Source organism: Montipora foliosa, chromosome 6, assembly GCF_036669935.1.
Source record: "Montipora foliosa isolate CH-2021 chromosome 6, ASM3666993v2, whole genome shotgun sequence".
Lineage (NCBI taxonomy): Eukaryota > Metazoa > Cnidaria > Anthozoa > Scleractinia > Acroporidae > Montipora > Montipora foliosa.
Window position 1 is genome coordinate 34,344,758 of NC_090874.1, and position 27,097 is coordinate 34,371,854.

At 38.2% G+C, this 27,097-nt stretch overlaps 1 protein-coding gene across 1 annotated transcript in view; it reads right to left on the reverse strand.

Moving 5' to 3' along the window:
- The window catches only part of LOC138007193 (diacylglycerol kinase zeta-like), a 47,386-nt gene that overhangs the window by 9,832 nt on the left and 10,457 nt on the right, over window positions 1–27,097 (reverse strand). Inside the window, exons 5-34 of the mRNA XM_068853969.1 lie at window positions 26,643–26,689; window positions 26,205–26,261; window positions 25,555–25,620; window positions 24,985–25,017; window positions 24,095–24,133; window positions 22,418–22,534; window positions 21,073–21,138; window positions 16,825–16,842; window positions 16,385–16,456; window positions 14,203–14,285; window positions 13,574–13,634; window positions 13,094–13,207; window positions 12,936–13,006; window positions 12,156–12,222; window positions 11,451–11,510; window positions 10,666–10,744; window positions 10,200–10,255; window positions 9,423–9,485; window positions 8,794–8,867; window positions 8,212–8,257; window positions 7,857–7,922; window positions 7,544–7,640; window positions 6,933–7,006; window positions 6,521–6,552; window positions 5,821–5,921; window positions 5,305–5,399; window positions 4,641–4,677; window positions 3,150–3,190; window positions 2,275–2,348; window positions 174–392 (exon numbers count right to left, since the gene is read on the reverse strand). Of these exons, the coding sequence (XP_068710070.1) occupies window positions 174–392; window positions 2,275–2,348; window positions 3,150–3,190; window positions 4,641–4,677; window positions 5,305–5,399; window positions 5,821–5,921; window positions 6,521–6,552; window positions 6,933–7,006; window positions 7,544–7,640; window positions 7,857–7,922; window positions 8,212–8,257; window positions 8,794–8,867; window positions 9,423–9,485; window positions 10,200–10,255; window positions 10,666–10,744; window positions 11,451–11,510; window positions 12,156–12,222; window positions 12,936–13,006; window positions 13,094–13,207; window positions 13,574–13,634; window positions 14,203–14,285; window positions 16,385–16,456; window positions 16,825–16,842; window positions 21,073–21,138; window positions 22,418–22,534; window positions 24,095–24,133; window positions 24,985–25,017; window positions 25,555–25,620; window positions 26,205–26,261; window positions 26,643–26,689 (2,125 nt within the window). The remainder of the gene's footprint in view (window positions 1–173; window positions 393–2,274; window positions 2,349–3,149; window positions 3,191–4,640; window positions 4,678–5,304; window positions 5,400–5,820; window positions 5,922–6,520; window positions 6,553–6,932; window positions 7,007–7,543; window positions 7,641–7,856; window positions 7,923–8,211; window positions 8,258–8,793; window positions 8,868–9,422; window positions 9,486–10,199; window positions 10,256–10,665; window positions 10,745–11,450; window positions 11,511–12,155; window positions 12,223–12,935; window positions 13,007–13,093; window positions 13,208–13,573; window positions 13,635–14,202; window positions 14,286–16,384; window positions 16,457–16,824; window positions 16,843–21,072; window positions 21,139–22,417; window positions 22,535–24,094; window positions 24,134–24,984; window positions 25,018–25,554; window positions 25,621–26,204; window positions 26,262–26,642; window positions 26,690–27,097) is intronic.

The window sequence follows — 27,097 nt, forward strand, 5'->3', positions numbered from 1 at the left end:
ACATACATGTAGTGATTGTTTTTGTCAGACAGTAAATAAAGGCTAACAGATACCTTTGTTTCGTGTTAGCAAAAAAGAATCGCTGGGGTTAGTTTTTAGCGAAGCATAACCTTGAGTGTTGGAGACGACTCGAGGACATGACCACCAACAAAACCCAAAGATTGATCGTTTACCTGGCAAAGGGCGTCATATTGGCACTTTCTACAATATCTTCCACGCTCTCCGGAGGACTGGATCCAACAGAAGTATTTTGCCGAGAGGGTGGAGGTAAGGTAATCGCTGAGCGGTTGCCATTCAGTAATGATGGCCTGGAAAGAGCATATCCAGGAACAGAAAGCGGTCTCTTGAGCTGAACAGGACCTTTACCGCCGCACGTGTTGTTTGGTGGTGTTCTACAAGAAAGGCGTAACGCGAATACAATCAGTCACAGGTCTGCGATTTTACTGCGTGAACGCCACACAAAACACCAGTAAAGCTCACGTTTACATTCAAAGATTGCAATGGGTTGAGTGGATGAAAGCCGCAAAGCTAGTCACAAACGGCCTACAAGGAAATCATAAGCTACGAACCTTTTGTTGTGTTTTTTACGAATATAAGTAAGATGTTACACACAAGTTTCATTATGTTCAGTCTAACACTGAACCCTGTTAAATATAGTAAAATAAATAAGCAATCGATGAAACAATGAACCGTAAACACTTACTAATGGAGGGGATGTAGTTTTTGACTCAAACGCCTTTGGAAGCCCCCAGTTGACAGAGTAAATTCTGTCTGACGTTAGACAGCGTAATATCTGTCAAGTCTCGCTCCCAGGGGTCATTGGGTTAATTAACGAGATTTCAGTTAGGTGTTGTATCACCTTAGAAAGAAAACGGTGATCATCACTAGAGCCAGGACAATCTACCCTGCGAGCAGAGTGTCTTTCGATCTTCCTAGATAATTCGGGAAGAGGAAAGTAGACTCTGCTCGCCGCCTCCACATTGTTTGATTTGCCGCTCATCCAAATAATTTCCTCTTCCCGACTTATCTAGGAAGATCGAAAGAGACTCTGCTCGCAGGGTAGGACAATCAAATGGACTAATCAAAACTCAAATGCAATAATTTTGGAGAATCATCCAACACGCCTGCATACTGCGAGTCAAGCAGTTTCGTGTAACTGTCACAAAGTTTCACAGTAAATGCAATCCTAACCCAAACTGCAATCGAACAGCTTGGGTTTAAGGGAACACTTTGTGACGCCTATGTAGAGTTGCGACATGAATGATGTGTTTTGCTTGGGCTTGACTGGTTGAGACATTCGAATGGAAACTTGGGCAAATAGTCGAACAAGAGGGCACAAAGCCAGACCAAATGTGCAGATTCCTAATGCTTCAGCACACCAAGAGGAGTTCCTTTCAACCCTGAGAAGGCTGATAAGACTTACGAGAGAAGCACCCAATAGTACAGAAATAAACCTCTGCCCCTGGCTTTACACGGCCTTATGCGTCCCATGGCGCAAAAAGGACTGATAATGATGGCTTTTGACGACCTACCCCCTTCACCCCAAATGGATGCTACAATCCCGAAGAAAACCGACCATAACTAAAACGACAACAATGTCCCCTCCCGCACCCAACCCCACCCTACCCATGGCAATCTTGTTCAGGACGAATTACCCATCCGTGTCTCAACATTGTCTTGGGGGGGGGGGGGGGGGGTTGGGTTTGGTGGAGACGAAATTTTGAGGTCTGCGTGATGCAAGTAAAGTTTTTTTCCATATGGATGAGGAAGTTTACAATGTCTAAACAATTTTCTCCAGGATTGCAGACGCAGATCTAGTCTCGGGAAGTCAAATAGCGAAACAGCAAGAAAAACCTTAAAAGAATTTGGCTTTTTAGTTGTTTAATTCTCGGTTTTCACATGACGTCACGACCGCCATGTTGGTGCCCAAAACAAAGAAAAGGCGGCCATGTTGGTGCCCCGATCAAATCCTCCGGGAATTTAACTCTATTTTTATGCAAACGCTTCCTTTTGTTTTCGTTGAAAAACATGGCTGTTGATCACGTGAGTGAAAACCAGCAATTAGTTTTGTCTTTCACGTTTTGTTTTCGCAATAAACCAGGAAAATTGTCAAATAAACCTATTTTAACGGTCGAGCTCCAACGAATCTCAGTTGTAGATCAACCGAGCTAGCAAAGGCAATCATGAATGGGTTTGAATTCTGTTTTGCAGCACACAAGATTGTCTCTAAGTAAAGATTAACATCGAAAAAATACATCGCAAATGGTTCCTTACTTTAGCTTGTCGTCTTTTAGGTCGACAATAAAGATCCCATCTTCTAGAATATCCACCACATTGTAGATTTTCTCCTGAAGAAAAAGGATAGACAAAATAAGATGACATGCGATTGCGGAAGGTTAGCGTAGGTAATCGCATAATTTCTAGTGCGATTTGGAATAAATACACACGACTAAATGTTTTTCAAAGACGTACAAAATTCGGGCGAGTGCAATTTGTAGTCTCTGAAAAAAATTACAAGTGCTTATATATTTCGAATTGCACGAGAAAAATCTTGTGATTACTTATTAATAATCACCCTGCTAGCAGAGCCTTTCTATACTCGACGAGAAAGAAAGGACTCTGCAGAAATCGTGTTAAGCCCTTGTTGAGTATGCGCAAGTCGTTGCTTCCAATTGGGGACAGTTTCAATCCTGGACAAGGCTCGATCGTACTCCTAGACGCCATATCGATTTTCGTACTGAAGGCTCGATTTTGACCTTCGCCTTGTCAAAAATATGATGCGTGTGCTCCCTAAACAGGTTTGACCGGAGTGACTAGCCCAGAAACTTGGGCTGCAGCGACTTACTGAGAAGACTTGACACGATTTCTGCAGAGCCTCTCTTGCTCGCCCTCTACTGAGTTTTAGAGAGGCTCTGCTCGCAAGGTGATTAATAATATACGTGAAAAAATTCCAGATGGTCAATCACGCAAAAACTACGCCATGAGTTGCCCCATCCAGTGCTCGCATTTGATTGACTATCAATGCAAAAATTTCAACTTTCTGCACTACTTCACTTTTCTGCACTCTGTTTGGGATTAATTGACGTGCTCTAAGCCAACCAACGCGCTGAATTTTTTTCGTGTATATTATTAAGAACACAACAGCATACCTGAGCTACGTCCACGCGATAAACTCGGTCAGGGTAAGTGGCTATGAGAAAACAAGAATGAAGACTTTCAAATAGGATGTTCTCACATTTTTAACGAACAGCTTCTTAGCTGTTTGAAAGAAATTACCTAAGATCAAGGCTTACAAAAGCTGATGGTTTAAGGAGGCTCGAAAGGGTTTCCAGCTGCGCACGCGTGCGTAAGCCACACACGCAATTCTAAAAGTTGCTCGCGTCAGCTCACGATTCAAAATGGGTCCCCGGAAACAAATACCGCTGATTTCTCTCACCTTTCTTATAATTCTTATATATATGGAATATAAACAGACATCTGCTATTCAGAAAAAACCACGAAAATTTGGCATGTACCTTCATTCGCGCACAGACTCGAATCAGTTTTCCTGATTTTGCAACTTTACTCGTTTATATCTCTGCTTCCGGACTGCAAATGTTTTCATTGTTTTGCATGTTAGTTTATATCAATTTAAAACGTTTGTCTTTGAAATTTAAAAAAAAATTCCGCTGTTGAAAAAAAATTTAGAAATGTTTCAAAAAAACTGATGTTTCGGATAAACTGGCCTACAGATTTTGATCAATTTTAAAAACCCTAGGTAGCTCGGGCCTTCGGCTAAAAATGTCACGTCCGGTGCTTTCAGAAGTATGTCCGCTACTTTATGTCGAAACATGTCTTGTAAAAAATTCTAAAATGTTGTTTTATTTAATCAAATCACAAACAGTGTTTGAGGATTTAATTGAAAAACCAAGAGTCCATTACCTAGAGTAAGAATCTGGTATCATGTTTGTCCCCATCAGCGTCAGAAAAGTGTCTTTTTTTAAACCAAGTTTTGCGGGAAAATAAACAAAAGACCAAATCGACTAACCCAATTTATATCTCCCCGGGATTTAACTTTTTTTAGCAGTCTAAATTCCCATGAGTATTTCCTTTGTATCTAGTCTGCCAGAAACCTATAAATTGTTCAATAGAAAATGAAATGGCACTATAAAAAGTATGAACTAAGAAAATGATTCCTTTGTTGTCGTGCGTTTGCCAGAATAGTTCGAAAATATCCCGACTGTTTCTTTCGGTTTTGTGGTTTTGCGATTGCTGGTCACGCGTGACTAACACCCGAACTCATTTGAATTTTTAACTCAAGCTCGCCAACGAAATTCGAATCGGTTGGCAGAGGTCCCTTCCTCTTCCCGATTTATCTTGGAAGATCGAAGGGTCTCTGCTCGCAGGGTAAGATTCTTTGTGTATTGTATTTGCATTATAATGTAGCATTCACATTTAATGATAGGGACATACCTGGAACAAAATGATGTATTCCCAAAGGGTTTGAATGGGGTAAAATTTCTCGCGAAAATAGGTTTAAAAATAGGCAGTTTTTCGGACCCTGATGGGGACTCTTGATAAAACTCATTTGACAATATAAGACATACGTACCACGGTGAAAAAGCGAATTAAACCACAGATAAGGATCAAAATATACTTACTGTCCAAAAAGCACCAATCATCTGACAGGGGCGCTTTCTAAATAGGCCCAAACAAAAGACGCAATTACAGTGCAAACTGAACCACGACAAACAGTAACTTTCTACACAGGACCAGCATGAAATCCACAGATTGAAAGTGAAGTATCGAAGACCCGACATGCACAGTCGAAAAATAATAATCACACGATTGAAGAATGGAAGCTCATATTTTCGAGCACAAGAGCTCTTTCAATTGGGAAAGCCGTAGATTAAATAACCTTACACAAATTGAAAGGTTGGCTCTTTCATGAAAATAGGAAAAGACTATTCCACAAACTTGACCATATATGACGCCCGGTCCGGGAATCGAACTTATAATAGAAGAAGTGGAAGGCGAGTGCTCCAACAACAAGCAAGCACCCACTCAATCAAATGAAGGATTCAAAGGATGTCTAGGGACAAAAAATACAGTATTTTTCCGTATTTTTTAAATAAATAACTAATTAATAGACCCAGACAAGTGAAGGAACCCCTTGAGCAAGTGGGTCATTAAGTTCTCCTTGAGTTTCCATCTGCCTGTTCGAAGTAATCTTCAGGCACCATTTCATTCTTTTATGAAAAGACCAATTTAGGAACTATACACAGACAAAGGAAGAGAAAAAAACACAGATCACAACTTTCATACCTCGTCCTCCTCGTCCTCTCTGAACCGCTCGACCCAGGCCCTCACCTGCTCCAAGTCGGAGTCGGGCTCGATTGTTGTCGTTGCGATAAGTCTGGCTGTGTAAATTGAAAAAGAAAGATTTCATTTGCTTAAATCAAATTGGATTACATTTAAAGTTAGACAGTCGAGCAAGATAATTAACAGTCATGGCAAATTGTCGGTGACCAAACAAGTAAGTATGGTTGCTAACAGATTAAAGCAACGATTATGGGTGGCGTACAAAGCCATTCCAGAGCTACCATTATTTCAAGGTTTAAACAAACCTCTGACAGTGATTTCCGAAACCACTCTAGACATCTTTTTAGTTACATGTAACCCCCACTAATGTTAACTCTGACCAACTCACAGTCACATGTAGCAAGACTTTGCGAGTATCGATGTAAACTGAGTAGTAGTGTTTTAAATTAAATTCGAGACAGCCGAAGGAAAGTCAACTTGGAAGTGTGCAAATCACAGCGCGCGATTGCCTATACTTACATGCTTCTCTGAGTTGCGACAAATCGTAACAATGCTTGTCATATTCTCTAAATCCAACACTGTAGATCTGCAACTTTAATGGTTCAGGGCAAGTAACAGGTCTAGAAGAGAACAAAGGTGTGTTAATTACAATGGTTTCTGAACAAGGGGAAGACTCCTGAACCCAAGAGATCAAGCAAAACGCAATTGTAAAATATTACAACAATCCATGCTACTGGTTAATTGAAGACGTGAATAAAATAGAAGACGCCGATGTCAAGTAAGTTAAAAGAAAACTTTAATTTAATACAAGGTAATATAGAAGTCCGAGAATTTCTCACTTTATAGATAAGGTATCATATGGGATGAGCAGAAAGGGTGTACTCGTGTTTTACCTTTCCACGGATTCGTCGTAAAACTTCCCTGGACTAACAAGAAACAGTTACAGCCGGACAAACATAATATGAAAAATTAAGTGCCTTTGGCACAAATAGTTTAGGGGATATCCAAAACATGACACAAGTTGTGCGCCATCGAAATCCTTTCACTGTCTTGCACCTGCTGTTTGGTTTGCCTCATTTAGTTTGCAATGGCGCAAAAAAAGTCTATTGAACGTCTATGCGATCCCTTTTTTGCAGTTCGTTGACAGCAGCTCAGTTCCAAGGGTGACCACTAGCTTACGGGAGATTTGATTGTGCAGAGAAAAAGTCACTTTGCTTACCCGGTTGTGGAGTTTGCTCCTATCGTTCTCCTCTGTAAAGACAAAAACGTTTGTATCACAGAAGAGAAATTCAAGCGTTTTGTCAAAACTCAATGTAACTTGCTTAAGTGAAGCTAATTTTGTATCTTTAAGCTAGAACAAGAAAATTTTTATGGTTTGCCAAAAGCCAAAGCCAGCCGTTACCCTTAATACGAATTTACATCCCTCCAAAAGGAAGGTATGCAAACGAACTTCATCTACAACAGACTGTGAAATGAACTGGACAAGAGATGTGATACACCTATCTCATATTTCTTGACAAGGGGGATTCCAGACGTTTAAGAGATATAATTAATAAGAAGCAGATCAGTAAACATACAATATACCAAAGTGATAATAGTCTTAAACTGATCATATCTTATGATTCACAAACCTTGACTTTTTGCAACATGTTAGCCTGGTTTCGCCGAGAAATTCGTATCTGGGATGGATACATCCTACAGGGTTCTGAAACAATTTAAACCAAAATTATGTTTAAGAAAACTGGTATTACTTTAAAGCTTGCCTGTCTCTTCCTACTGGGGCCCTTTTTCCTCTCTAAAGTTGGAACTGCTACTGTACATCTGCTACGATAAAAGGTCATCGGAAATGAGTCACCGACTCGTGTAGGCTGTGGAGAGATGGCGATATGGGCAACTTGTTGAGATGTACTGTTTTTCATTTTGCGCAGGAATAACAAAATGCGCGCCCTTAAAAACCACGAGCACTGAAAGAAATCGTTTAAGTCAAACATAACGCGATGAAAGTCGCCCCTCGCGATTCGAATCCGGGACACCGAAAGCAAATCCAGGAGTGTAGAGCCACTGTTTTAGTCATTAAACTTATTTTTTTCCGTCGTTCTCGCCAAAGCAGGTGTGTGCTCGTCATTGCTTAAGTCCCACGCAGTGTCTGTCTGTGGCAAACAGTAACGTAACTTGCTTCACGCTCCAGCTATCGAGTATATACCACTAACTACGTGTGTCGCCTATTCTAAACCGACAGTACCTCCGTCAACCTGCATCGCTAATGACTTGCTGGTGACCAAGACAGCTTCTTTGCACTGCGCTAGCCTTTCACCATGCCCTCCAACACGGGTTGTGGCCTGAAAAGGAACAAAACTATTTTACTTAATACTTTCTTTTCGATCTATCAAAATCACAAAATGCGGCGAGATCAGCCTTCAGCAAACGGAGACAGGATAAAATGAGTGTAGCACTACGAAGCAAGAATAGTCCAATAGATGTCCAAACGGCCACTTTGAAACCCTATGTGTATCTAAGTGTTACCAACTGAAAAACTGAGATCAACTTCGACTCACTAAAGTTCCTGTTGTCAGGGCTATCACCTCCATATAACCATCGTCAAGTCTTTGAGGCTGAAAATCCTGAAAGAAAACGCAAATATCCCTGAAAGATCAACTTATCAAGAACAAAAGAACAAGTGCATGTGAAGTAAAACTTCGGTAGGTAAAAACAAAAACTTTTAAAAGGAAGACGTGCGCAAGAGAATGACCCAGTAAATCTCAGAGTCAACTATAAATCATGTTGCTCAGTTTTTCATTTGAAAGAAAACGGTTTGCGGGGAGAAGGAAACAGGGTGGTTGACAGGCAAGGCATTCATAGAAAATTATCAAAAAAGGAACCGATAATTAAACACATGACAAAAATTCTTACACTGTCTTTTCCCGGATGGCCCCAGGGTGATGTACCAGCACTATATCTGTGAATCAATAAAACAGTGATCACGAGAAAATACTACTTTGACCAGACTATGAACCCTACCAGCGTTTTACAGTGTTCTATACGTTTCCACATGAAAATTGTGCAAACTAAATCCCTTTACATACACACATACAGTGAACACAACTCGAAATCCCGAGAACAAGAAAACCCTGGGGGCAAGAGTGACACCATTGGTGCGCTGCCTAATTTTCGTACATGGTGAACAAACTGAAAGGTGATTCTAACGTCAACCCAAACATATTTAAAGTAATGAAGGTAAAATAATACTTCAATAATCGTTGTTTGTTTTCCTTAAGTAGCGTCTTCGACACTAATGTTGAAGTTCAAATGAGGCACTTAACTACTGTAAAAATAAAAGTTAAAATCCAAGCTTTCGCCTTTCAGAGCCATAACCCCTGAAATAATTACATACTTTAGTTAACAGCACAAAGTCAGATATAAAAAGGATTCATTCCTCTAGGTGATGACCATACTGGGTAGCAAAGAATTTCAAACAATTTTGACGGTACTTACGAAGGAATATTTACAAATAACAGACACACAGGTTTGGTCTCTCGAAGTTTTTCCGTGAGATCAACCCCATCACACTGCAAGAAATGGTAAAACATATTTGTAAATTACAAATTCAAGAATTCGCGTGTGCTGTGTTCTTGTTTTGTCCTGGAGGTTATTACGTCGTTCATTTCTGATGGACTATGTAAGTCCAAACAGCGCTAACCTTGAGGAAAAAAGCTTATAGCTGTTTTTTTTTTTGTTTTGGTCTCTCAATGAATGCGGGAGTGACGCAAGATTTTCCAAGCCAATCACTGAGCGTAAAAATATGACCATGACATTCGTTGGATATATGGCCTCCTAAACCCAGTCGCTCAACGGAAGACTGCTCCAATAAATTTATTCGCAATTCATTCCGTAAAGAAACGTACCTTGGGTAATGACGAACAAAAAAACTTAATAGGGATTGGAACAAGAGACCTATTGTATGTGAGATCATATCGCTCATCAAGTGATAACATGGCTTTCACGAGTCTCCAGCACGACACACAAGAATTAAAACAACATAAGCATGCAAGAAATCAAGCCAGATGTGAAACTGAATTAAGCAAAACAACAATATCTCCCACCTTCAGGGAAAAAGACTTCACCTGTAAAGTCGTGGATAAATAAAAATAAAGCGCTTTTCTTTGTAGGAAAGTAGCACTGCTAGCCTGCAAAGAAATGACATCGGTATTAAAACAGACTCTTATTTGAACTAACTTGACAAGCAAAACGTTTACAAATTCACTCAGTTAAAGGCAATGCAACTGACAGAAAAGAAGTAAGTGGTTTGGCGTTAGTTTGCTCTGGGTTTGTTTGCCATTTAGCATGTCTTGAATGGTTTTTAGTTGCATTCGATACATGCATGGTCAGAGTCTCTGGCACCAGATAAGGTGGATAAGTCACTAAGTCATAGCTCCAATGCAACTGCTGGTCCTACAAAAAGCCAGGTATGAGTGAGACTCGAACCCACGACAGTGCGTTTGCCTATTGCCTGATCTCCCATATGCGCTATCAAGACATCTGAGAGCCTGTCAATTGCCAGTCTACACTGTATCTCGAACCAGGTGAATAAAGGATTGTGAAATTATGTAAGAAAGACGTAATTATTCTGAACTTACGGCGTGATTTACTCCTCACTGTTGCTAGCAACATTAACCAGTAGCAAAAGAAGCCCGAAAAGCATCCGGGCTTAAATCTGGGACTGTGCGGCGCTGCTTCATTTGAGAATAAGTATCGTCTAACATCATGGGTTGGTAGTTAGTGATTGGAATTATAAAACTAATGCCATTTTCTGGCGTTTCAGCATGACGTTAAGATATAATTTTTGCCCTCAACTAAAACATCATTAACCAAACAGAGTTTTTCAAACTACTTTGACTCACCTTTCCATAAAATATTAAATTCTTTATTCTATTGTTGAATTTATCTGGATTTGCCTCTGAAAGGAACAATGAAACAACAACATCAAGTGACAAGTGAATAATAATGTTATTAGTTGGTGTCTCTGGGTTGATGCAGAAAAATGAAGGACACAGCGTGTGATGGAGCAAGTATTTTGGCTCAAGAAGGAATCACCTCACACCTCTAGATTTTGTGTTTGGAACTAATACATGAGAACTTGAAGCACTGCTACGTGCCCTTGGGAAGACACATTCACTCTACGCATCGCCATTACTACATCATTTCAGTTCTCGAAGTCCAATTAAACATTAACGATGAGTTACCTACGAATAAAACCAAGAAGTTGGTGTGGTAACTTCCACAAAGCCAATATCTGCCAAAATCGTTAACAAGTAAACACAATTAAACTAAAACTTAAAGGATGGTCAAGACGATGATCCTACAAACCTCTAGATTCATGAAATTCTAAACAAACTTCAGCATCAAATCCAAGACTGAAGTAATTATTCATGACATTCAGTGGAAGCTGCAAAATAAAATGGATTTCACACACACTAGAAAAACTCGTGGCTGAGAAACATTTCGTCATTTTGGAAAGATTGTTAGTGCAAATTCCATTTAGGAGCCCATACAGTGTACGTTCACATTATGGTTGGACGCACTGACAAAGGAGTGAGACAAGGTTCTCCTTTAGATTTTTTTTTTGGCTACCGACATGTCTCCTGACATCACAAATGGAATGTTCTTTTTTTTCTTTTTTCTTTTTTTTTTTTTTTTTTTGGGGGGGGGGGGTGGGGGAGGGAATTAACAGTGCTTCATCAGCACGTTTTTTTGGTGCAAAAGGAAGGAGCTTGATTGCCTGACTGTGTCTGCCTATGCAAGAGCAGCAGTCATTGGCGAAGATAAAAAAAAGGAGGCATATTTTGGACGAACAACGCGCAGATAATTTTCTTCTTTCGTTAAGAAAAATAGTTGCGTATTTTGCATTCAAAGTATTTTGCACTCAAACTGGATGACTTCATTGCATTGGAAGAGAACAGAGCCACATTGTGTTAAGCGAAAATTGTTTTTTTTTTTTTTTGTATAATTAAATAATTAAGGTGCACTGCCTTTTGAACCAAAACCAAGTGTTAATTTTTTACATGTATCCTACCCTTGAAATCAAACCGGCCCCTCCCTCATTTTATCCAGATATCTCGGCAAGCAGATTGCATATATAGTTTACGTTTTACCTGCATTTTTGGTTCAGAGTTTGACTGTTGTTTCACAACAGGCGAGACAATCCCAGAGCCCTATCAGTGAAAACAAGGCAAACATTCATAAATTCATTGGGGAAAGAGTTACATGTTATTAAGGTCGGTGCCTACTAATTCAAAGATATTGCTGCCCTGGTTTATGATTATGCAGGAAATGCAGATCTTAACAAGTGTTAATGCTGGAAATTCAAGCCATCTTCTAAAGTGCTTATTTTTCTGAAACAATTGGAGTCACCTGCAAACAAGGCGAGGGTTGACTCTGCGAAGACCACACTAGACTAAGAGAGGTCATTTATATAAAGCAAAAATAAGAAAGGCCCAAGAATAGATCCTTGTGGCACCCCTGAGACTACGGGAAGCCAATTGGAAGAACTAGCCTCTAACACAACCCTTTGACAAAGCCCAAAAAGCCAGCTCGAAAACCATTCCAAAAGACTGCAACTTATTCCGTATAACTTAAGCTTATATAAGAGGCTTTACCATAATTGGCCAGCTTCCCAGGTCTTTCACTTTTCAGTTATGTTAGGAGGCCAATACCCTTTTATATATTTAATTCTATTTAATGTAAATTATCTCTTGTAATGATATAACTATAAGGGTAGAATAGTCGTTGCTTTCATTGTCCCAAAACGGACCTTCCAGCTGGTGAATAACATATTTTTATTTAAGTTCAACAGTCACCTCATCAACTGTTTCATCAGAGGGATCAATTTCCCCTGCGTCATTGAGAGAAACTTCAAGATTCCATCTGGAAAAGGGACAAGTAATAGAGTAATGACATTACTTTTATTTCAGAAGAAGAGAGTGACCAATACTGTCCTTCACACATAAAAGACTAAGGTAGGTCTTTTAACGAATGTTAACATGTTTTCAGTGGTATTAGATTTTCCACACAATAATTTAAAAATGTAAGAAGTTCAAATGCATTGGGTATTTCACAATGGAGCCTAAAACACCCATGAAAATATCAAAACTGGCATTCGTTTTCAACAGAGAAACCAGAAGGGTCAAACAAAATAAATAATTCAATTCACTTTTTTTTTCAAGCTGTTCTCAACAACATTAAATTGCGGAGTATTGGGGCAAAATTCAAAGACTTTAAATTGTTCAGTTCTTGATGAGCTGCTTTTTTCAAGGATTTTGAGAACCATGCAATAAGTATAGGATAGAGCAATGAGTTACCTGTAAGATAAACAAATGAATTACGTGTAGTGATGTGCAAGTGTGAACACCACACTACATGCAGAGGGTACACGTACGCTCTATGCTGTGACTTGCAAGTCCTGTCTACCCTTTGGTGCTAGAGTACATTCATAACACACTACTGCGCCACAAAAAACTGACTGCAACCACTCAAAAACTCCCTCACATTTAATGGCATTTCATTTCAACCAGTATAAGCCATTATTTAATCAATCTAAGTGTCCCCAAAAGGGTTGGTGTCTATGATTCAAAACTTACCTGTCTAACTGTACAACACTTCCCTCATCAATGTGCATGAGAATTCTTGACAATGGCTCCTCCGTATAACCCTACAACGAAAAACAGCAACAAAATAAGTTAATGTTCATGTAAACAAACAGTACTGTGCAAATAAATTAAGAACTATTGATACTTACCCCTCCCCAGTTAAGAACCCTTGACATGTCATTGCCTGTTCCCAAAGGTAGAACTGCCACAGGGGGTGGAGGTGTTATTTTATGTTTGTCAAGTTCAGAGAGGACCCAACCAACCTGCAAACGTAGTCAGAAACAAATGACAAAGAGAAAGTTTGATTACTACAATAACAGTGCCAGTTTAACACCTTTATTGTAAAGTTGAACATTGCCATCTACTGAGCTTTCTCTCTGTGATATAAAGACCCATTGTACCACGAAGATGACCTGAAGACTATAAACAGGGCGTGACAAAAAGGCTATCCAATAGCCTTGGGCTAGTGCAACGACGTTTCTGGCTTATTAAACTTGCATGCTCATCTTCATCCCCAGACTTTTTTTTTTCTTCTTCTTACAGACTAATAGTGCAACAAAGCATAAAAACAATAACGTTTTGTTAACTTCTGGGAAAGAAAAAGGAGGAGCTTGCATGGCCATACTCACAGTTCCATCTCCTCCACAAGCCAGTATTCTGAGATTGGGAACTTTTCTGTACAATTCAAGACTAAATCAAAAAGTAAAGGATTAAAATAAAAAATAATTAGTAGTAAAAAAAAGAAAAAAGAAAACACTTTTTAAAATAACATAACGCCTACATTGTAACAGGAAGAATGTTCATAAAGTCAAACTTGAGGAACCAAAAAAAAAAAAATCACTTGTTTTGAACTCACACTTTCCAAACTGGGAGGACCATAAATAATTACATGGGAAAAGACATATATGAACAAAATTAACCGTTTACATTTGAAATTGAAACGAAAAAAATGCAAACCTTTGAAAGTAATAATAATTTAACTATCATATAATAACATTATAACCTTGCTATGCCCTGTTCAAGGTTTATGGGACATAACCCACACTGCATTTACCTTTCCTAGTATTTAACAGTAAATTTGTGGAACAACAAAAACTACAAGCAAGCAAACAAGTATCAGAGATTAAAGATGTTGTTTCATTTTCACGAATACTTGTGCACTTTACTAAGGGTAGAGAGTACATCTTCGCAATACAAGACCTTCCAAGTACATACTCCCTGTAGGGAGAACATACTGAATGATTATGAAATTACCTACCCCAACTTGGGACCACCATCAGAAAGATCAAAGACTTGTCTTGGATTAAGCAGCCACTGGAATTTGCGCATGATTTTTGCACCCTGTAAACAAGGAAAACTATTCAGCATACATGTAAAAGCTAAAACAACAGCCAACATTGATGCAAAAATTGAAGCCACAATGTACATGTAATACAGTACATAATAAATAACAATTTGTCTTTGTGATTATGTGCCTCACTAACCTTGTTTTAAAAGTGATTTTACACAAGCCAAGAGAGCTTGTAAAGTTAATTCAAAAATATAAAAGAAATATTATTAATTCTACTTGACATTAATTTTGCATTATTTTCGTTCCTAAGATTCCACAGTACAACTTCATTCAATTTAATAGCCTATATATAAATTTGCCACAAGAATGGAAGAGAACATGTGACATACATGTAGTCATCAGCCCATGCAGTCAAACATCTTTTGAGCAATAGGCAAGCTGGCTATAGTAATAGGCAGCAGAGGCCACACGACCTTCAGTTTTCAAATTAAAGTTATAATTATTCTGCCAGAAGCATTATTGGAAAAAAGGATAACTATAGTACAAGCAAGTACTTCTCAACTGTGAAAGTGAGAAACTCAGTTGCTGAAAGTTGCCTCATAATATATTATACAGTCGGTTAAACTGAACGCCTCAGATCATTTGAGCTACACATAATCTCAATGCAAAGCTATGGGTTTCAAGGGCTACATACTTGATACCATGCGAAAAAATTTAGACATTTGCGGAGTCCCTATGCCAACGTCAAGAGATCGTTTGGACCCCATCTTGTTTGTACCTGCAAGAACCATGACCGCTGACAATCCATTCGGCTCATGCACTTTCCCACGCAACGAGCGCGTTCCTGCAGAAGCGATCATGTGCGGCTAGGGTTTACGTGGTGTATTTTTTAGTTACAATTTGAACTGGAAGTGTAGAAGAGACCTGATAGCCTGAGAAAGGATGAAGGCTAGCAGCATGCAGTCGAAACGTAGTGATTAACAACAACTCGAACAACCTCATCCTGAATACAAGTCTGACAAAGTTTGAATTCGAAGTAAGGGGCAGATATTGTGTTGTAGGCGGCCAAATAGCCAGCTGCCGGCACATTTTGACTGGGCTGAGTCACATAGAGTACTTATAGTGGATTTCACAAAACTTTTGACAGGCCATTTGCGAAGTTAGTTGTAAATTTCAAAAGGTCGCTTCGAACTTGGGAATTTCCTTACGTAACCGTCCAATTGGGAATTTCGCGCCTAACGTCGTGGGAATAAACACTGGACACTCATCACAAAAATGTGTTGTCCGCCAAGCTGCTAAATAATGGAAAAGTATACTTTCACTTTCAAGAGTAAGTGAGTCCTGTGGAATAACACTGTTTTTCTTGAAAGAATAGAAACCAAGATCTTGCGTTTAAAAGCTGTGGCTGATCGATGCACACACAGGACATTTTCAGGGAAACACTGTTCCAAATGTTATTCTCTACCAGTTTGTTTTGGATTTCACTGCTGTAAATGCTGGGATTGGTAGTTTTACAACACACCATTTAAATATTCACATCATTTTGCACGCGCTGACCGAGTGATATTTCTCCATTTGTTGTCTTCAATATTCCCTCTGGGAATGAAAATATCAACAATTTTGGAAATGGTTTGTTTCAGAAGTCTCAGTTCCTGTCCTACCGGTATTTGAGAAGGTCCTTCTTTCAATACCGGTAATTATTTTCTGCTGAACAAAACTTGGAATTGCCTTTCCTTGCACGGTGAAGGCACTTGTTTCAAAACAACAAATGAGAGTAAATTATGGTGAAATTTCTTCACCACATTCCCACAAAGTTTGACGTGAAATTCCCAAGTTCGTTTTAAAGTCTGGCATTTGATTGACAGTTACGTAATGAAATTCCCAAATTCAAAGCAAACTTTGAGAATTTATAGCGAACTTTGCAAAGCACCTGTCAAACGTGAAATCCATTGTTAATAGTTAGTGAAGTGTCTCATTGAACTATTTTATGGGTGATATTTGAACTATTTGAACTGTACATTAAAAGTAACCAGATTGTCAGAACTCTTTTTTTCTTGCTCGTTGTAAAATATTTAGATATTCCACGATGTCTTAAAGTGTTGTTTATACAGTAAATAAAATTCAATGTTTAATAATAAGAGGAACTTACTTGATTACCGCCACTCTTCGGATTGATGAATACAAGTAGAGGCTTGCGTTGAGCTGAACCAGAAGGCTTGATCTAAAAATTTAAAAAGCAAGTTACTAATAAATTATGTTTCACTAAAGGCAGGTCACTGGACAAGACAACCACTACACACTGGGTTTATTATTGGTCACATCTTGTCAAAATGATTGAAGATCACAGAAAATGAAAATCTAGGACATTTGGGTCTCAAGGAAGTTAGGTGACCAAACAGAATATCCCTATGGTAAAGAACTGAAATGCAGCATTTGTCACAAATTATTACAGTAGCTTAGTTTGAAAGCCACTTTGAAATCACCAACATGCATTAAAATTTCCCAAAATAGGATTCCTTTGTCAGTAAAATTATCTTTACCAGAAACGTGTTAAAGGAAAGTGAACAAGCAAAGAAAAGCAATACTCACTACAAATGCTTTCTTTTCCTAGGAAGGAAGAAAAGATGTGTAGTGAGCTCGAAATCATTCCAGCCAAAAAATATTATATGTGTTATAACACATACAAAGTTTTCAATAGTGTAAAACACATAACTAAAGGAATTCACTTTAAGAACGGTGCCACCTATTGTTATTGCATGTGTTCTGTGCATAACGCAATCATTTTGTCATGCACTGACTTTATATTTTTCAAGTTAAATTATTTTTCATATTTTTTTCATCAAAATACCTTGCTAGATTTACATGTATTTGGTTCCAGTGAAAAACAAATGTAACTTGTAGCAAAAGACCAAAAAAATCATAATCGAAAAATAGCTAGCAACAATGATCAATCGGAGCGAGAAAGTGGACTGTTCAGAACAAAATATTTCAATGGAGCCATCTTTATTAAGTCCACTACTCAACAATGAAACAGACTGAGCTACATGTATTTATCATTGAAATTGCAAAAAACCACGTGTAGTAAATTCTTCGAAGACAACCACACAGCAGCTGGGATCAATACTTTCAGGGCAATAATTATTATTGTTCAAAATATTAACATGAAGCATGAGGCGAGCATAATTGTTTTGTTCTGCACGATCGGCTGCCACCAAGACCGAAAAAAGGTGAAAAAAGACCACTCAAAAGGTGAAAAAATTTCCTTCTTTGTGTACTTGACATCATAGTGAATATCCCAGAGTGCAACACGAAAACAGGTGCAGATTTCTTTATTCATGGGGAAGAAGAGTAGCAAAATTGCAAAAATCAATCCACAAAACATTGAAAAAAAAAATTAACTTTTAAAATCGTTTTAAAATCAAATTGCTTTGTAACTCTTAGTAAATGTTTGTACCAATAAGAACTGTGAAAAAACTTATGTCTTTGTTTAAGCAAAGAAAGTGTCCACTCTTTCAAAAAACAAACCTGATTATCTCCGAAAAATGCATGTTTACACCCTATTTTCATTTCTGCGTGGTCATACCCAGGGGAAAAATGTCTTTATTAGGTGGCACTGTCCTCAATTAAGCCTGTTGGAGTTGTTTTCCACCACTATTCACACCTTCATAAGTCTTGAAAAAAATCTCCAGCAAATGACATTCATCATTACAGTTTTATAATAATTCACTATTTTCTCAAATCACATAATACACCTTGTTTACCCCAGAAAATTTTTCCATAATTATTGTCTGCAAGAGAAAATCGAAAACAATGCCTACGCAGAATTTTGGGGGGTAAACAAGGTATATTATGGGATTTACGTAGAGGATATTATTTTTATCATAAATAAACACAGGTCAAATGTCCCATTCAATATAATACAAAAAAATACCTTAACTTCACCACAATAATGACATTTCAGTAAAATTTCAGTAGTTACCAGGACCATGCAAAATCAGGAGTAGCTTGAAGTAGAAGCACACTCAGGTAGATGTAAAAATGCATAGCTTCTGTGAGATCCCAAAAGCTCAGAGTAATCAATTTTTTTGTGTGCTTTAAGTCACCAACAGTAAATGTATTAGTGTATAACAGTGAAACAGGTTGTTCGCTTGCACGCCATTTTGCAATATTGTCACACAATGTTGCGTTGTTGATTGGCTCTTTGCTCCGAACAAGTTGAGGGTTCACATTTCCCAACGTATGCACAGTTGAAGTCCAATGGTATGCCTCAAACTGTAATTACATTGCGAACCTTCTCCATAGTCGGTTTGGAATTGATAACCTTAATATTTTGGAAGGCCCTGAATTTGAAATGATTAATTTCTGGAAGAACGTTTACGCATGAAATCCAGTAATGGCGAATGGAGATGTTGCTGTATGGACTTTCACCATTGCGCTTAATGCTAAGAAATCGTGTTGTTACATTCATTGATATTTCAACCCCCTTACAGTCCTGAATTTAATTCTTGTGAGTTTTGTTTTAGGTCGACGAAGGCATATTTCAGACAATACGAACAGTTTTCACAGAACTTGCAATACCACCAAAATCACTAAACTGTTTGCACCCCAAAAAACATGATCAATCACATTTGAATTTCAACTTGCTCACATGCCCATTTGGAGCACCCCAATTTGAGACGTCTCATTGTTGATGTGAGCGAGGCTGTGGGAACATATAAAAGAAACAAACCGCGGCTTGAGAAGAATGTGTATGAAGAACTTTTCACCATTTGGAAATGGTGTGTGGTCACTGATGGTTGAGCGGAGGGGGAGATGTTTCAACAGAGTTCTACCGTGGAAGTTTTAAGAGACATAGGATTACAGTACAAAAACAGTTTCAAAAATATGGAAGACGAGCTTTGTCAAACATGCAACCGAAAATTAATTCCATTGTCACACGCTCAGGCTCAACCAAAAAAGCTGAAAAAACCAGAACTAGATTTAGTGCAACTGCTGATAAAAAGCAGACCTTCGGTAACTTTGAGGTAGTGTAAAGACTTGCGCACTTGGCCAAGAAGAAAATAAAAATGTCATACGCTTGCGAGGCTGTTCATTGTAAACACGTAATGCTTTGTTGTTTCAAATTTCATGCTCGTAAAGCAAAATTGTATGGTTTATAAATACCAGTATAGTATCGACAAATTGTTCACTGGAATCAATACTGAAGTCTCAATCCAATGATAAGTTGAGTTTTTATCCCTTGTTGTTTTGGTTGACGTCAATTCTAAGATAACTTCTCAACGAAAATTATATGAATCGTCAACATAACAGTAATTTAATTATCATAATTTCAATCGTGGAGAACAAATAAACAGTTACTATTTTCATTTAGTAATCAAAACGATTTCAAGTACAGCAATGTTGCAAATAAATGTAAAAGAAAACACTTGACATCTCTTCTCGTTTGTCCTTATTGGTCGTTGTGGAACATCGAAGGCAGGACAAAACTGTAAGACCACTCATTTTGTACTTTTATCCTATATCTCTAAAACGTCCCAGGTTGAACTCTGTTGAAACATCGCCCCCTCTGCTCAACCATCAGTGACCACATTGCTCTTCGTACACCTTCATCTCATGCCGCAGTCTGTTCACATCAAGAATGAGACGTCACAAATAGGGGCGCTCCAAATGGTCATGTGAGCAAGTCGAAATTCAAATGCGATTGATCATTTTTTTCAGGGTGCAAACAGTTTAGTGATTTCAGTAGTAATTCAAGGTTTGCAATCTGTGTTTGGAGTATCAAAAATCTTAACTAATATTCATACAACTTCTTAAGATCTCGGTAAAGAAACATAAAAGAAACTGAGAACATGTTGTTGTTGTTCATTGACTTTTTAATAAGTGGTGGCTCCTAAAGGAGCCGTTTGTGTCTTCGGCGAATCTTGCTCTCCAAGAGTTCTTTCAAGCGATTAATTTTCGCTTTACTCGAACAAGTAAACACCAACCTACAAGGAATCTCCATTCCCCCGCACAACTGTTTGCAGTGACGTCTTTGGCCAGTCACTTCCACGCATATCTTTCCGCCACATGCGATAAAATACCACAAAATTCGCGAGTACTAGTGAGGGAAATGGCCAACTGTTTCATTGTCCTTGACCACCTTCTCGGCAAATTTGTCGACTGCATTATCAAGCTTCTGTTCTGCATGAATTTTTTTCGCCTATTGCGCGTACATCTTTTATAGACGTGGTCATGATACCCAGGCCCTGGCCCAGACTCCCCCCCACATTTAAAGCTTGGCTGCTAAGCATTCGTTCGTTTTGTTTCAATATCGAAGGAATTTCAACTTTATGGTGAAACCTTGATTGTTTGTCCTTGTTGGTTTATAGCAATATAACGTTACTGGAACTTCAAACTTTATTGTATTACATTTTTTTCCAAAATCTGCGCCTCTAAATTCGGGGTGCGGCTTATCTAAACATGCAGCTTATACATGGACGTTTACGGCAATCACACTGGCAATACATTGTGGATTAGTCATTTAAGATTAATTTTTGCTCAGCCTCACGAATCCCACCCAATGTACATGTATAGTTACATGTATTATGCCGTAGATTTATATTGTAAAACTAGAGATCAAGGTTGTTTTGAACGGGTCCAAATACCTGACTCTGTATGGGAACGTAAACAGCTGACAGCAAGTTGAAATTTGACCTCGCAACTTCCTCAGAGCAAACCGCCAATCAAAACACCAACATTGCATCACAAACTTGCAAAGTGGCGTGCAAATGAACAACCGGTTTTACTGTAAACCAGTTCCATTTAGACTTGCAATTCCATTTAGACTTCATGACAAACCTTTGTGGATTTTCTCTTGATTGATTTCTTTTTTAGGCTATTCCTCTTAAAAGATGTTCCTCTTGCCTATGGGAATTAACTGAACATTAACACCTATTGACCAACAACTCAAACAATAAAAGGGTAAGAAGAAGGGTGGCAATGTGATGAGAGTGCTCTCCTCGAATCAGAAATTCATAGAATAAGGATCTATTTACATGTAGCTCTGAGAGGTTAAGTTTTGCCCTCTCCTGATTAAAATAACTAAAACAAACACATAGTCCTACAGGGGTGACCTGAAAACACTGATCCCCGGTCCATGGACTACCCCGACGGACTACCCAAACGGACTACCCTAAAAATACTATTTCAAGTGAGTACTATTGGTTGTAAGCAGTGTCACAATTAGTGCTAAGCCTAAACACCCATTTTAATACAGCTTTGGTCAACAGTATTTAAGTCTAAGCACCCATTTTAAAAAGGTTACCTTTCATTAATAATTGTTGCACCAGTTTCACTTTACTTACATGTACACGAAGTAATCGGCCATCACAACAATTATTGAAAACTAACCTTATTAAACTGGGTGCTTAGATTTAAATACTGTTGACCAACGCTGTTTAAAATGGATGTCTAGGCTTAGCACTAATTGTTGTAATACTGCTTACGACCAATAGTACTCACTTGAAATAGTATTTTTGGGGTAGTCTGTTTGGGTAATCCATGGACTGGAGGTCCGTGTTTTTGGGTCATCTGTTCTACAGTATCCAAAACAGATCTTACATCTTAAAGTTATCTGCTATAAATGGCAGACAGGCTGGCAATTATTTCCTTACGATAATGTATCATAGACAACTCCACAGAAGTCTTCTTTCCCAAATCATGCTGTTCTCGGACCAACTGCAACCTTGGCTAAAATTATCGCAATAACTTCTCAAATGACAACACCCTGTCATGTCATTCTACACCTCCCTTGACCCCTCTTATGGTATTTACAGTTGCCAAGGGAACAGAGCCTCTTAGCATTACGTGGTGGGCGGGTGAGGTATCATGTTCAGGACACACAGCAACTCATTCTTGTTGACATTCCTTGTCAAAAACAACTTCAGGAAAATAATACTTTCTATATTGTTTATATAATTATAGGTATCCCAAAATAACTTTTTCACCTGGATTGTAGCAGGCACTTACGTGAGAAAAACAGTTAGGTTGTGTCAAAACATGGCTAACTTCAGCTCCTTTTAAAATCAGCGACCAGGAAACTGATCACTTGATTGTAAAAACAAATAAAGCCTTTGAGCATAATCAAGTTCATCATCCTGTATTACAAAGAGAAATAAAAAAGAAAAGAACAGAAAGTACTTACTCTTTTTGGTGGAAGTTTAACCACCCATGATGGAGGAACAATCTGATTGGCATGAACACCTAAATCACACATCTCATCTATTTTGGTCATCTTGAAACACTCCACTTTGCTGTGATACTGAAAATTGGTAAAGCTTGTGAGTGATAGAAGATTACTATTAATTAAACAAATAATAATTATTTTATCACTAACAAGGTTGTGAAAATATTTTTGAAACATACCACACTATTTAACTGTTATCATTAAAAATGTCAAGTCTCGATTTGTTGAGTTCCACAAAATTTAATAATTCTGTTGGACAAATTTCAAGCTTAAAGCAGAAGCCTTATAGTTGAAAACTGGTCGAAGTGCATACTGTTGTTTTTTAATCTCTTGACCCAGAAGGCCTCAGAGACCTGAACTGAGGATAAAAAACTAATTCAACAGAGATCATAATACATGTGCAATGTACTATAATTGTTATCTTTGCAAGTGAAACTTGATTACAATCAGATACAGAACACATAAATGTACCCCCAGGCTTTCATAGCATTATTGTTCTCGTCCAAAACAATTTACTGTACATGAGTTATAGAATAACAATACCATGTCAGTATGCCACTAAAAAATCATTCCTTATACAGGGCTTGAAATTGCAACCAATACAGTTGCATTTGCGACTGAACTTTTGTGACTAAAAGATCTGGATAAGTTGTAACTTGCTTTCACCTTCATTCCTTTGAAACAAAAAGGTTAGCAGTTGCCACTCCGCATCTTGGTCACCTTTCATATTAAATGTCACCTCATTAAATAACACGTCCATGTTCACGTTCATTCTCTGCATTTCATTTGGTAATTGTGAAGAACAGCTCACATCCACCGACTGTCGGTCGATTGACGGTCGACTGTTGGCCAACAGATAATGGACAGGCTACCAACAGATTACCGACAGGTTACCAACAGATTACCAACAGGTTACCAACAGATTACCGACATAAATCAAACGAGAACATTACTGACAGGTTACCAGCAGTCGACAAGGAGAAAAAAATCCAGCAAATAACTTATCTTTACTTACTAAACGAAAACGAGAAGCGACTTTAGCACATTTTCCTTTTTGAATCGCCCTATAATCCATTGCGAGCTGGGATGTTTTAGTATGTCATGTATTTCTACACCGGTTGACCTTCATGATCGTTCTATATTTTTGATCTTCCTGGTAGTGCTTATGATAGGTCTTCCATTTATCCCAGCACTTTAGACATTACTGTTTCCCATACAGTGCACAGTGTAACTTTCAAATGCGGTTTTGGTCATAAGTAGCGCAATAATTACGAAATGTTGTTGCCGACAACTTACCGACACTTCACCAACAGGTCACCAACATTTTCCCAACAGTCGGTCAACAAACGGCCGACAAATGGTCGACTGTCGGCCAACAATTTTGACCAAAACTGTCGGCTGTTTGTTGGCCGACTGTGGGCTAATAGTCGGTCAACTGTCAGCCAACAGTTGGCCGACTCTCGGCCAACTGTTGGCCGACTGTGGGCCAACAGTCAGCCCCCAGTCAGTTGGCCAACAGTTGACTGACAGTTGGTGGACGTGAGCTGTTCTCCACAATTACCTTTCATTTTACTGAAGGCAATGGCAATTCACACAATATTGAACACAAATACTTAAATAAAACATTCCACTTACTGCAGCTTTGCACCATGAACAGCTGATTGCAATAAAGTCCTGATGAAGAAAGAATAAATGTACACAACAAAGGCTAGCTGCACAAAGTACATGTACAGTGCACATACGTAATTAATTTTCTTTTCAAACTAGGTTTAAAAAAATGATGTTTATTATAAGGATACTTTCCACTGCTGGATTAGCAATACAGCACTTTGAATTACATTTTATTACACCCGAATAAAATGTTAGAGATAAAAAAGCATTTATTAAGGTGCAAAATTCTTCCAAAGCTACTACTGCCACAGTAACAATTTCAAAACATTATGTAGATGTAAACTTGCAGTACATCTGGATAAATCGATTTACAAACCTACATGAAAGAAAAATACTGCTAAAAAGTACCTCTGCAGGTACCATATTACACTGCATTGGCACCCATCCGTGCCCTCCCTCCCTTCCCCCTCCCCCCACCTAATAAAAGAAGGGGGAAAGGGGGAGGACTATGTGTTTTCCAATGTGAATTACCTTCCCCTGAAATTAATCACTTTAAAGAAAAAAAACTATGACCAAAATATCTTAGAAACCACAAAGTTGATTCTTGATAATTTCAAGAACTTGAATTGTTTTGCAGCTCATGTATGCCCCTTCTAAAAACTTACTTCATTAACCCATTGACTCCTGGGAGTGAGATTTTACTCTGTCTAACGCCAGATGATTTTACTCCTCAATTGGGGGCGGTTTAAGAGTCAAGGGGTTAAACAATGATGCAGAAACCACAACATAACTCAGTTAGGTAAAAGTTTAGTTATTAAATTCTTACACACATGTACCTAAAAGCAGTAAATCACGAGTAAAATAATGTACATGACCACAAACTAATGGTGACCAATAATCCAAATGAAACACACCTTGTTCTGAAAGGATAGCTTGTGCTGGAAAGACTGTTGAAAAAACAACCCAATTACTACTGCTAAAAAGCAATAACTGTTATAATAAATTAGCAGAGAGACCTTCAGTGTGTATTGACTAATCATTCTAAAGAAAAAAATTGTTCCCATTGCCCCACACAAAGGAAATTGTAATTTAATTTAGTATAAATACACAGGTGATTACACAAAATCGCGCGCTCTCATTGGCTCGCTATCTCAGATTATCAGCCGATAATCACCTGAACGGACAAAATGGCTGCCATTAGTCGTTTTGCCACTGTAAGTGAAGATGATTTCGCGTTGAAATGTTTTTTTTTTCTCTTTTTTGAAATCATCACCTGTGTGTTTATACTAAAACAATTATTCGCCTCCGACTTAGTGATTATATCAGTGAATATTCACCGATAACCACTTCGCCTTCGGCAAATAATTGTTAAAAAGAGAACCTTAAATTCAATATCAACAGGATGTTTTTTTTTAAACAGACTTTCTCTCAGACCAATGATGCATAACTGTAAACAATAAGTACAGTGCAGTGCATGTACATACCTTTCCACAGTGATGGCATTTTCCATCCTGTTTCCGACGATGAACCCAATGATGATGAACATTACTCTGTATCAGAGAAGAAACAAAATCATAGCTCAAATATTCCTGTATTAGGCTCCTGAAAACCTACGTATATTATTAAGACATATAATTTTATTATTAAGACTTACTGATGATTACCTAGTGTTGTTAGTTTTCAAATGCTTACACATGTAAGTTATTAACAGTGGTGTCGCTAGTTACTTTGTCATCAGGAAAACCTAAATTTCCTGAGAAATTACCTGTGGCAGCTGCTTTACAAAGGTTGTCAGCGCAACAATCTGCACTTGATCAATTCTATGCATGAATTTCTTAAGTAAAAACGTTTGAACCCAGGAGTTACATACGTCGATGGAATTTGATTGTCTGGGTGAAAGTAGTAGAAGAAGGACTGTTGGTAGTGACCAACGCTTCGACAAATTGAGAAGAAGTCACCTTCAGAGTTAAGTGAAGATGCCTCTTAAGACGACTTCCACTCAGCTTGTTGAAACATCAGTCATTACCAACAGTCCTCACTCAGGACTACCTTCACTTGGACAATCAAATTCTATCAAGGTAATTTCTTAAGTCATCACTTTCGTGAATTACAGCTGTAGGTGCAGAGGTCTCACCTCATGAGTTCCCTTTGGGTGGATTTCTCGAAAGGTTGGTTTGCATTTGAAGTTAATCTGAAAGAGAAACAACCAAAATGATCCTACAAATTTGTTGAAAACTGTTATGCAAACATTTTGACTTGTACCATTAATTAAGGGTGCGTTCAATTGACCCTACTCCGGAATAAGAATATGTGGAGTGATGATTAAAACAGTAAGTTTGGCGCATTTCAAAGCAGCAAGCAGATAAAAATATGTTTAAAATAACAGTTTAGCAGATGTTTGACAATTTTTAAAGTGAATCTCCATAAAAACGAAGGATTTCTAACTTATATTCCATGCATTCTTATTCCGGAATATGGTCAATCGAACGCACCTTAAGTATCAAGAAAATTTTGTCTAACTATATCAAAATGTTTAAATATTAATAACAGTGATGCTCTTTTGTGCACATACCCTGTGCAGCTGGTCAATACACTTTGCATGAACAATAATTTTACAAGCTGTAGAATGCAAAAAAGAAAAACAGTTAATCATAAGATCAGGTGTAATGGAGAATCACTTCAAATGAAAAATCACCATATTGGACAAATTCAGGTTATTTTTCCCATAACTATAGGACAGGCCGTGGGTATGTCAGCATTACATGCTTGTTTCCTGCGTGAAAAGACGCCATATTGCACGCAATTTTACACTCAATTTATACGTGCTAAACACGTGAGTAAAAAAAAAAATACACAAAAGTGCAACTTTTTCACAACTGCCGTCAAAATTTACACGCAGAAGCTCATTAAGTGCGTGTATGAATATTAAAGTGCATGTAGTGAAGTTATCGAGAGTTCGTTTTATTTGACGGTTTTTTAGCTTAACTGTTTACGTTTTCAAAACACTCTTCCTTTCTGAAGCTTCGC